The sequence below is a fragment of the Manacus candei genome, unplaced genomic scaffold (genome assembly GCF_025592945.1).
Source record: "Manacus candei isolate 608988 ecotype Guabito, Panama unplaced genomic scaffold, ASM2559294v1 h1tg000033l, whole genome shotgun sequence".
In the NCBI taxonomy this organism is placed as follows: Eukaryota; Metazoa; Chordata; class Aves; order Passeriformes; family Pipridae; genus Manacus; species Manacus candei.
The window spans coordinates 365,182-377,417 of record NW_026138081.1 but is presented as its reverse complement, the minus strand read 5'-3'; the positions used below and the strand labels follow the sequence as shown (position 1 = coordinate 377,417).

Below are 12,236 nucleotides of genomic sequence, written 5' to 3'. Positions count from 1 at the left end.
TGCCTCAGCACCTTCACTGTAAAGAATTTCTTCTTAATATCTAATCTAAACCTACTCTCAGTTTGAATCCATTCCCCTTTGTCCTGTTACTACATGCCCTTGTAACAAGTCCCTCTCCATCTCTCTTGTGGGCTCCTCTCAGGCACTGGAAGGCTGCAATTAGGTCACCCCAAAGCCTTCTTTTTTCCAGGCTGAACAATCCCTGTTCTCTTAGCCTTTCCTCATAGGAGAGGTAACCCATCCCTCTAACCAACCTGGTGGCCTGCCTCTGGATTCATTCCAACAGGTCAATGTCCTTCCTGTGTTGGGGACCCCAGAGCTGGATGCAGTATTCCAGGTGAGGTTTTATGAGACTGGAGTAGAAGGGCAGAATCCCGTCCCTTGACATGCTGGCCACACTGCTCTGGATGGCATCCCATCCTTCAGGTGTGTTGACTGCACCACTCAGCTTGAACGTGGTGGTTGTGACTCAGAGACCTTGTAGAAGGACTTACAGTAGAGAACTAGACTACATTGGAAGGTTACAGCAGTGTGCTGGAAACACCACCACTGGTAGTAGATTCGCATCTGCTCATGGCACTGATCTGGTAGCAGTTTGTGAAATGCTAAATTTGAAAAGCAATAGATAGGCTATGAAGTCCCTATCCCTTTCTATAGAACATGACAGGTGCAGAATCTGTGGCAAAAAAATAAGAGCGTAATGAGCTTGGAGGAGGAGTGAGGCATAAATCAGGATGAGGAAGTGCCTTTGGCTGCAAATTTTTGAGTCTATGTCTTGTGTTTTTTCTCTCTTTCTCACTGTTCTCCTTTGTCATCTTTAAATATCTAGGTATTAATCTAAATAATGTATATACTAATTAAATATCCGCTAAGGTCCCATGTAATTTCATTACACTTCCTGGGTGACCATCCTGCTAATGTGAGTTTTTTACTGTCACATATAGGAAGGAAATATAATTTAAATAAAAATAGTCACAAATTTCAGCCTTTAGCACTGATGGATTTTGGAAATATTCCTAATATAAGGTATTGTCCAACTCTCTTTAGTACATCTAGTAATTAGCAATTAGCCATTGCCTTTGGAATTTTTATGTGCTGACACTGTACTAGCAGCCAAATGATGATTGTGTGATACTGAATAAACACACACAAAGTTATTTTTCAAGTTGTTTTTCATATTCCATTTTTTCTGATGTTTAGGTCAGATGTGTTTTGTAGATGGAAAAAAACCCCAACAACAGTAGAAATGAGATGTATAAATACTGATAGAAATACTGCACATTGGCTCTAATGTAGGGCAGGTATCTCTCAGAGACACTGCACAGGACAGGCAACCGAGATACATGCTGGCAACAACCGAAGTGTTCTGGACATATTTCTGTCATCTTGAACTACTCCTGTCCCTCTGTGCATAAAATAGCCTGAAGACCCTAAATTACAGTGGTTTCCCTGGGCTGTTTTATTTCAGAGTAGACTGGTCTTCACACTGTGAAATGCTGGAGTCCTACTCTGTCATGCCTGTCACACTCTGGATGGTGAGAGATCTGCAGCCATTCTGAAGCAAGACATTCCTCCTTTGCAGGCACACAGAATCTCCTGGCGTGCTCTGAGCTCTCTTTCCCCTGCAAAAGGGTCATAATGGAAGTGAGAATCTCAACCTTTCTTTGTAAGTGACATGTGGCAAATAATATTTCTGGAGAGTCACAGACTTAGAAGCACAAATTTCTCTCGCTGCTGCTCACCTCCACTTACACTGTCTGTGCCTAATTCTCTCAGCTTCATAACAAGATGTTTTAGCTGCATCTCTAACTCCCAGTGCGTACCTCATTATTCTATGCTTTCAGAGCACACTTAAGATGTTTTAGGTTAATTATAGATGTGCAGCAGTACATGAGTGAGTGAAAGACGCAGAGAGATGATAACAGCCTGCAACTATGTGAAGGGTTTAAATGCTAAGAAGACAAGGAATGTATTAACTATGAAACATGGGTTAGTACTAGGGTGAATGAGATATAACTAAGAAAGGGAAACACCCAAAGAATTCTCTGGAGAAGTTTGCCAGACAGTGTGATTATTAAATTGGGAGGCTCTCCTCTAGGTGAAAGATTTCTCACTTGTGAGGTTCAAAACCTAACAGTTTAGTAGTTTCATAGGGAATAATTTCATATTGCTGCTGACTGCAGAACTGTCTTTTCTGGCTTCTCTTTATATGTCTGCATATGCACACATGTTCATAACTACACATGGAAAATACAGACATAGATATAGATAACTACATATGACTCCTTCATGACAGTGATTTTCATCATATATTGCATGTTTGGCATTTTCATTTCATCAGGACTCCTGCCCATCGGCAAGACTCTGCTGCAATGCTGCTTATATTTCTAAAGCCCATACAGCTCCAAACAGCTATCATGAGACACAAGAAAACCTGTCAGAGTGACATTTGCTTCTTATTCTTGAAAAAGTAAAATTTCTTCCAAACATTACACTGGCCTGAGGCTTAATAGAGGTAACATTTGGCTCTGTGCTAGGACAGATTTTATATGTCAACATCCATTGAATTTAGAAATAGCAGATTTTAAGTGAGAAGTTGTCTGCTCTAAAGCTTGCTAGGTCAGGGTATACTGCAATATTTTGGTGCATTATGTAAAATTTATTCATTTTATTGGGACATCTATAGGAAAAAAATTTTTGAATGCAATGTTAACTACTGTAAATGATCTGAAGTCTGTTGTAATAAGTGTTCTATGCCTCAAAGATTTCAAAATCAAGGCTATATTTTTAAGCTAATTTTTTTTTTAGTCTAATAGCAGTCACGAAGATTTCTGGGCATCATAAGATCACAATGTGATTTTTTTAATTCACATTTTTACCACACAGAGGTAAGAACTCGTTCTGATTTTGGCTGCAGTCACAACAGTCTTGTTGGTTGAATAACACATCCAGTTTTGCCTATGCGCCTGTGTCTCATGTATATATCTATACACACACACACATTTTGCTCTCACATTAATAACTGTACACACTGAGGCTTCATTGAGGCTCCTGTGTGTTCAGACTGTTCTAGAGTACATGCAGATCACGCCCACTGCAGATCTATCTGCTCTCCCAACAGCCTATACTGCCTGTGTTCCCTTTGTCTCTGGGGTCACTCCCAAGAGCTAAGTAATGAGAAATGCTCACAGCATGTGAGGACCCTGGTCAGTCAGATGCTAGTGTTTTTCCTCTAGATGACATTGCATAACATACCTCAGTAGGTTTTTCTTCTTTCTTTGCTTATATGGTTTATTTGAGGCTGTAATAACACTTTATTGCAGGAAGTAAAATTATTTTGGCTGAAGGAGTGACTTTACCTGGGTAGTTTTCAAATGGCTACAGGGAAGCAAATGTGATTTTGGAATTCCATACTTCGTGTGGTGCCCTTTTCAATTGACCTTGCAATATATGGGAGTGTGCTGGCGTGTGGATTGGTGAGTTCTCAAGTGCATCAGAATTCTAGATATGAGTCCTGTTGGACTAGAAAGTTAAAATTGGAGAAGAGAGTAGAGAAAGCATAAATTTAGTTAGAAAGTAAATAAGAAAATACAAACTGTTTCATTTAGATTTTGCAGTGAGGGTTGGCTCTGTCTCAGCGTCAGCAGTCTGTCTCTCTCTAGCCAAAGGGAATGTAGGATGTGACAGAGAGGGTTTGATTGAGGAGGAATTCAATGCAGCTATCAGCAGTGGGATTCTATGTAAACACTGTAACACTTCTGAACCGAGGAACAGCTGAGATAACACTGTAAACTAATCTCTAGTGCTGGAGAAGCTGGCCAATCCCTCACAATACATGGTTTCTGTAGAAAAGATGTGCTAGGGGAAAAAAAGAGGCAGATTTAAATTACATATAGCAACTTACCATGGAGTAAAATATGCTGACTGTTTAAAATTGAAAGCAGAATACAGTAAAGTATCTTTGTCTTTGAAATGGTGCTCTGTGCCAGGGTGTATATGCTTATAAATCCTTGTATATATATGAATTCTTATATAAATACACAACAGCACTATCACTAAAATATTTCCAATTCTCTGTTACCTGAGCCTAATTAATTTAGATAAATACATACTCATTTGGAGTTCTTATTCCACCATTATTGATTTTGGTCGATTTTCCATCAATACAAAGAAAACAAAGAGTCAAAGTTTGCCCAGAGAAGAGGTACTGAAGCACCATGTTTTGCTGCTTTGACCTTTCATATTTCATAGGCCTACACAGCCTTTCTTAGGTAGCTAAGAAAAAACCTAACAATATATACATATGTATATATACCCAGATATATACATGCATATAATATATATATGTGCATATATACTTATATATACTCATATATTAAATATACATACATATCTCCATACACAAATAGTGTCTCACCTGTAACATGTTCCCTTTCCTCAAGGCATTTAAAGAAAAGCAGGAGCTATCAATGGCCAAAAAGTTTGTTGCTACCATCTGTTTCAGAGTTGTACTTATAATTGGGCACAACCCCAAGATAAACAGGGGTTGGGGTGGAGCTAACCACCTTATTAATTGTGCTAGAAACAAAGTAACAGATCCCACTATCTCCAATTTCAGAAGAAATTAAAGTCTGAGGGTCTGTGACGCCCCCCTTTGGATACCGTTTAGAAATAAATAGTCGGTGATTTCAAGTTGTCGCACTTTGTCAGAGCCAAACCACAGTGCAAAGATCGCTTACACCAACACCCCTCAAAGCCCCCAGACTGCAAGTTAGGTTGCATTCACAGGCTCTTTCCTTCTACTTAATTTGTGATGTAGATAGCTATGTGACACCAGCCCTTGTATGGCACCTAATAAACTGGACCTGTGTTTAAGCAGTTGATCCATTTGAGTGTTCCCCTCTTCATCTTTGCATCTCACCATTCCCTTCTGTCTCAAACCTTAATTCTTTCCCCTTCCCACATTGTGTCACAGACAGACATGGGGCAGTTTACAAGACGAGCTCCTGAAGGACACTGTACTCTGTATTATAATGAGTTTCTCTGGGACACAAGTTGACAATCTCTGCCTTCACATACCAGGGCAAACCCACTCAAAGGATGCTTCTCCAGTCATTCTATTTTTAACAACAACAAAAAAAGTCCTGGAGACACATGGATTTTGTAGGTTCCACCACTGGAACAAATTATCAATGTGGATGTTTCAACAACTGAGCAGGAAAACAACTGTCACATTACATTAATACCATAGCTGGTTTTTGTCCAAGCTCTTCCCATATCTCATCCTCCACCCTATACATATCACTATCTGTTACTGATCCAGTGTGCATTAAAAGAGCAAAAATGGAGAGTTTAAGTATATGCATATTAATATAAAAGAGCATATTAACATAAAAGAGCAGATTCCATTTTGTGCTATAGATGTCAGCCAAAAGTGGAGAAAAGGACATTTTTTGCTGCATGTGCTCATCAAAGTTTAAAAGAAATTGAGTGTGCACTGCTCTTTCCTAAGGCAATACAGGCAGCATCTGCTGCCTCCATGCAGAAGAGGAGCCTCAGTTGTTGGCACTGAAGTAACCTCATGGCTCGTTGATTAAATAGGAGCTCGAATGGCTTTTTTTTTGGTGGAAAAATGAAAAGCCGGGGGAGAAAACACCCGTGAGGCTTCCCTCGCACCCTCCACCAAGCCCGAGCATCAAGAGTTCAAGGCTCCGCGTTCCCGGCTGCACCTGAGCCGGTACTCGGCTGGCGCAGATCCCGCGGGGCTCTGGACGGGGCCGGGGCCGAGCCGGGCTGCGGCAGCGGCCGGGAGGGCGGCCCGGGAGGCACCTCCCTCCTCCGGTCCCGGAGGCGCTGACCCCCGGGGGCTGCGCGGGGCTCCCTATTTGGCCATGCGGCGGGCCGGGGGCGCGCTGCCCCGCGCTGCCTTACATGGGTCGGGCGGCCGGGGCTGGCCGGGCTCCATTCATGGCTGCGCGGCCGCTCAATGGCGCGGAGCCGACCAAATAAGGAGAAGGTGGCTGCCCCGTCCCGCGGCGGCCCTCGCCTACGCTGACCCTCGGGGGGGTATAAATTGGGGTGTCTCCGCCGACCCAGCACCCCGGGTCTCCTTCGCAGCCCCCCCCGCCGCCGGTGCTGGTCTGGTGAGTAGCGCGACAGCAGCGGGGCGGGCAGGGAGAGACTGGATGGGACGGGAGGGGACAGGATGGAAAATATGGGAAGGGATGGATGGGAGGCACAGTCGGGCGGCGGATGCCGGTCGTGCAGGTGCAGCCGGGCCTCAGCCCGTGCACCTCGCGGCTCCACGTTGTTTCTGCCGGGGGCACCTCCTGCCCCGTTCCCGGCCGCGCCCTGCGCGGCATCGGCCGCCGCGGTCCGACGGGGCGCGACGCTTCGCCGGCGGCGAAGTGTTCTGGGCAGGATAGATCTTTTCGATTTAAAACGCTTTTTCTCCCGTTTCTTTGTGCGGCCCGAGGGTACCGCTAATGACGCCCTAATTGAATGTCCTGCAAGCTGGGGCGGCTTTTAAAGCCCGGAGAAGAAAGCAGTCGTTTCACCATGTTTAGAGCTCTGCCCACGAGCATGACTGAGCCATCGAGCATCCTCCTTAGACGAGTCAAATTTCCCGCTCCCTCCGGAGCAATCCGTGTGCCGCCGCCGCCGGCGGTGCCCTCCGGGATGTCGGGCGGGAGGGCGCCGAGGAGCCGCCCGAGGGCTCGTCGGAGCCTGGCGGCAGCGCCGGGGTCTGACCTAGCCACTGTGCTATTTTTCAGGTCCGTGCTTTCTTCCGAAGATGTGTGACGACGAGGAGACCACCGCACTGGTGTGCGACAATGGCTCGGGGCTGGTCAAGGCGGGCTTTGCCGGAGACGATGCCCCCAGGGCCGTTTTCCCGTCCATCGTCGGCCGCCCGAGGCACCAGGTAAAATACAGAGGCAGGACCAGGGCAAGACAGACCCTTCCCCCTCTCTCCAGATGTCGCCTCCACTTGCCCCATCCCTCCCTAGTTCTCCTGTCCTGTCCTAATTACCCTGCCCTTTCATCTGCTCACCTTTGTGATAGTACTAGGAACACATTTCCAGGTCTCTCCAGCACTTCCCTTAACTTCTGTGTTTGACTGTCCCATATCTCCTTTTTCTTCTATAATTTCCATGGTAAAAAGTTCATAAGCTTCATAATGCTTTTTCCTTTTTTCTTTTTTTTCTTTTTTTTTTTTTTTCTAATTAAAACATTTGCAATTTATATTTTATCATGAACAAATTACAGCTAAGGCTCCATAGTAATATAGAGTATCTTCCTTAATAGGATCCGAATTTCCCTCTGTATCTTCCTCTTTACAAAATGCTTCTTGAATTCTGTCAGGCTTGGTACTGTGACCACTGCCCTGGGGAGCCTGTTCCAGTGCCCAGCCACCCTCAGAGTGAAAAACCTTTTCCTATCACCCAACCTAAACCTTCCCTGACACAACTTCATGTCAGTTTTCTGCAAGGTAATTGTTTGACCTCTGTGATGTTTTCTTCCTCCTATCATGCTTTTCCGTTTTTTCTTCTCTTAGGGTGTTATGGTCGGTATGGGTCAAAAAGATTCCTATGTGGGTGATGAAGCTCAGAGCAAAAGAGGTATCCTTACTTTGAAATATCCAATTGAACACGGCATCATCACCAACTGGGATGACATGGAAAAGATCTGGCACCACACTTTCTACAATGAACTCCGTGTGGCCCCTGAGGAACACCCTACTTTGCTCACAGAAGCCCCCTTGAACCCTAAAGCTAATCGTGAAAAGATGACCCAGATAATGTTTGAGACCTTCAACGTACCTGCTATGTATGTGGCAATCCAGGCTGTCCTGTCCCTGTATGCCTCTGGTCGTACAACAGGTAAAATAAACAAATAAACACTACTTAGATATTTCCTTTCAGGAACTCTTCTTCCTTCCCACTCCAAAAAGGAAGAAAACACACTGTAACTCATTCAGTTTTACAGAAAAATAGGTATTTTTAGTTTATAGTAATTGATGGTAACAGTGGCAGAAAAGCCAGTACAAAATAACCTGTGGAAAGAACAATGTGGACCTATCTGCATTGCTTTTGGAGAGGCACCCTGGAACTGACTCTGCCACTGCTTGTTGTGGCACAAATGAGGAGACCTCCCTGTGGAGATACTGCAGTTACACAAGTGTTACACCAGGTTAAGGGTTTAAACTGGGTCAAAGGATGCCCATTATTGGATCAAGACAGTGACTATTGCAAATATTCTTACTGCTCAGTGTAGTAGCAGTGGAAGACTGCTCATATGGATTAGCTTAAAATATGTACGGATCAAGTGTTTTGTGGGAAAATTCACACCAAACAGGTACATACAGGCAAGCAAAGGCAGAAGAAATGAAAAAGATCTTTGTGACTAAAATAGAATGATGCTCCTTCATGTTGCCTGAAAAATCCCCAATTTTGTTGTGTTTGTTGCTATATACTGTGCCTAAGGGTTCTAAGCATTTGCTAGGTGATTCCAGCTGCTCTCTGAAATTTCTCTCCCAGGTATTGTTCTTGATTCTGGTGATGGCGTCACCCACAATGTACCTATTTATGAAGGTTATGCTTTGCCTCATGCTATCATGCGTCTGGATCTGGCTGGCAGGGATCTGACTGACTACCTCATGAAGATCCTCACGGAGCGTGGCTACTCCTTTGTGACAACAGGTCAGTCCTTCGGCTTTTCTCTGCTGTGAAAATCCTCATTCTCTCTTGGTCTACTGTCTTTCCCTAGTATTTTGTTTATCCAAAGCTTGATTTGATTCCCATATGTCTGCAGCTGAACGGGAGATTGTTCGTGATATCAAAGAGAAATTGTGCTATGTTGCACTGGACTTTGAGAATGAAATGGCCACTGCTGCCTCTTCCTCCTCTCTGGAGAAGAGCTATGAATTACCTGATGGTCAAGTGATCACGATTGGTAATGAACGTTTCCGCTGCCCTGAAACCTTGTTCCAGCCATCCTTTATTGGTAAGTGTTCCCAGGAAATTCTCCTTTCTGTAGGAGGTACGAATGAATCAGAAGATTTAGAAGGTGCCCCAATCCTCTTCCTGCTTATCTAAATTTGGCACAGAATTAAACACAAATAAATAATTATTTAGATTCTTTGGTCCCTGTAAGATGTGCTTGATGTGAGCTCATCTGGTAATTGGCTGAGTTCTGGGCTTTTGTTGCAAGTTTTAAATCAGGTTTTAGGGTCACAATTTTTTACTGATAAAACATACAATTAGTATATCATCATTAGGGAGTTGAATTCCATCATCTTTATGGGTATTTTCCAACTCAAGACATTCTATGATTCCGTGTCACTGATGACAAGAGTACGTTTCAGTGCTGTATTTGTAAGGCTTACACTCAAAACAGTATCTGACTCCATAAAGTGCCAGAGAGGGGAAGAAAACGGAATGAAGGTGTGTGTCTATTTATATGCACTGTAATTAAAAATTGCCACGGTCAAGATGATAAGCTTTGCTGTTTGTGCGTGCAGCTGACGGATACAGCAAATGTTTATACTCTGAAGTCCTGAGCAATACATGCAGTTGTTCATCAGCTGACATCTTACTGTGGATCCAATGTCAGCCCTTTCAGGAAGCACCTGTTGGAATTAATAAGTTGGAATGCAACCTACAAACACTTGCTTCTTGTTTCTTTTTCCTTACTGTCAAGCGCTATTATCTTATTCCATGTCATGGTTATGTCTTGCTTTAATATTTCTAAGCAGAATAGACTGTATTTTGAGTTGACTGAAAAAGAAATGAAATTACTATTGTCTTCTTTAGTTCTAATTCAACTGTTCTCATTGTCTTTATTGCTTTCTTTACTATATGCACCTAATGCTTTTTAGTGAGACTGACATAACCTGATACTCATGTTCTCTTCTATATAACCTTCCATTGCCATATACCAAATGACTTTATCTCGTGTGTCTACTTCTTCTCCTACTGTATATTTTGCATACCTTGTCTTTACACAAGCATTATGATTCTTACCTTTTCTAACAAATAATTTTCATTTTCTAAGTCGGTTCTGTAGTTCTATTTCTTGTATTTTTCTATAATACTTAATAATCAGTAAATAATTTTACAACAAAAATTCACAGAAGTTATATTAGTGATGAAGAGAAATGCTGAGATTTCTTTTCATGAAGGCCTCTTGTATAATTTACTGACCTGCTGTATTATTTTTTTCTCAAGGTATGGAATCCGCTGGTATCCATGAAACTACCTACAACAGTATCATGAAGTGTGATATCGATATTCGTAAGGACCTGTATGCTAACAACGTCCTCTCAGGTGGTACAACAATGTACCCTGGCATTGCTGATCGCATGCAGAAAGAAATCACTGCTCTTGCTCCTAGCACTATGAAGATCAAGGTAAGGAATTTGACTCTGTACTTTGAAACGTGGATAAAGATGGAGAAAATGTCCACATCATTAAATTGGGATATAAGAACAACTCAAAAGTAAGATCAACAGCTGATGGACAAATGAGCAGAAATTCCATTTAAGCAGAATAATTACGTTGGTTACAAGCAGATGTTAAAAAAACTCAACAGTTATATATTTTCTTAAGGAACATTACATGTATTGTAACAGCTGCTGAAGATCAATACTGTTATAGTTGCAAAGTTCTTTACTTACTTAAGAAAATATCTAATGGTTTGTAGCATTGGTGATTTGGGTGCATTGTTCAGAAATGAGGATTTTGTTGCTTTTCTTTATCCTAGATCATTGCCCCACCTGAGCGCAAGTACTCTGTCTGGATTGGTGGCTCCATTCTAGCATCTCTGTCCACCTTCCAGCAAATGTGGATCAGTAAACAGGAGTATGATGAAGCTGGTCCATCCATTGTACACCGCAAGTGCTTCTAAGCACTTTTCCCCTCAATTTACTTCCCACTCAGGATGACGACACTGTGCTTCTTGGAGTCTTCTGGCAAACCTTCCTGAACTCTTCAGTCATTGTACAGTTTGTTTACACACTCGTGCAATTTATTCGTGCTTCTAATATTTATTGCTTTATAAATAAACGAGATCTGGGACTTGCAAACTACAAATTATTGTCTTTTGTTTTATTTTAATTATTTTTTTGGTCAAAAAAGAGACTAAACACCTGGGATTTGGAAACTCCCATTAGACCTATGGATGTTTTTACTGCATCCATGTCCTAACTGATATAGGCATATTAGGTTATGGTTTTCTATTAGTAAGAATTTATATTTTATCATTTTAATTTTGAAACTTGAAACAAAAGGAGCATTATATATCAAGGCTTATAAAAAACTAGCCTTGAGGGTAGACCCAGAAAGTGGAACAAGTGAAAAGAAACCTCTCATATTCACTCAGTCAGTTTAGAAAGATTTTTCTTTTGCATTTATTGTAATCCATATATTTTAATGTTAATTTATTAAAAGCCGAAGCTTCTATAAAGAATTATGTTAATACATTTAGGATCTGATTTATAAATATTTAGCTCAATCCTAAAGAGTCATAAAATTGTTGTCTGTGGGCTATCAGTTTATGACAAAACATTAATTAAAACTGACAGCTTACTCATTTTCTCCCCTATCTTCAAAGCCAGAGATAAAGAAGTCTTTATTTTACTAATACACAAGAATCAAACTTTTGCTGCATAATTACAGCAAATTGTTATAATCACAGTTATTTTCACATCATCATTCATATATTTTAGGCAATTTGTAATCCTTAATCTTTGCTATCCTTTCTTACTATTTGACCTAGATACTAAAATCATAAACAGCATACTTTCCATGGGCTTTTGTGTTCCTCATGGTGGCTTTTTATGACTGGGCTCTTCAATTTTTCTAAAAAGTAGTACCTTTACGGAATGATCTAGGACATTTTATAGAAGTATTGTAACTAGTCTGTGTCATAGTTTGAACTATGTACGCACTGGAGTTTGCCTAAGTTTTATTTCGGAAACCAATTAAAACATTTATCAAACTGTGTACGTAGTTAGTTAGGCAAGTGTTATTGGAGCTGTTTGAAAAGATAAGATTTTATATTCCAGTGCTAACTTAAAAAAAATAGGCAGTTTATACATTTGCAGGGAAACTTTCTGTTCCTCTTACCTCATATTTTATTGAAAGGCATTAAAAATCGACATTAGATGTGGTCTGTGATTAAGTAGAACTCATTTTTCTCTTTTAATACAGGAAGTTGTATTTAGTGTTTATCTCCAA

The 12,236-nt window shown here is 41.6% G+C and overlaps 1 protein-coding gene across 1 annotated transcript; it reads left to right on the top strand.

The window, feature by feature from the left end:
* Nucleotides 1-6,030: 6,030 nt before the first annotated feature.
* On the top strand, nucleotides 6,031-11,090 carry ACTC1 (actin alpha cardiac muscle 1). The gene is made up of 7 exons (XM_051792013.1): nucleotides 6,031-6,143; nucleotides 6,774-6,922; nucleotides 7,556-7,880; nucleotides 8,538-8,699; nucleotides 8,812-9,003; nucleotides 10,227-10,408; nucleotides 10,762-11,090. Exons 2-7 carry the CDS (start codon nucleotides 6,794-6,796, stop codon nucleotides 10,903-10,905), a joined length of 1,134 nt encoding a protein of 377 aa, XP_051647973.1. The 5' UTR covers nucleotides 6,031-6,143; nucleotides 6,774-6,793; the 3' UTR covers nucleotides 10,906-11,090.
* The last annotated feature ends 1,146 nt before the right edge of the window (nucleotides 11,091-12,236 follow it).

Coding starts and splice junctions, on each gene's coding strand:
- ACTC1 (XM_051792013.1), top strand. CDS start 6,794: ATGTGTGACGACGAGGAGACCACCGCACTGGTGTGCGACAATGGCTCG. Junction 6,923..7,555: donor TCGGCCGCCCGAGGCACCAG/GTAAAATACAGA, acceptor TTCTTCTCTTAG/GGTGTTATGGTCGGTATGGG. Junction 7,881..8,537: donor TGCCTCTGGTCGTACAACAG/GTAAAATAAACA, acceptor TTTCTCTCCCAG/GTATTGTTCTTGATTCTGGT.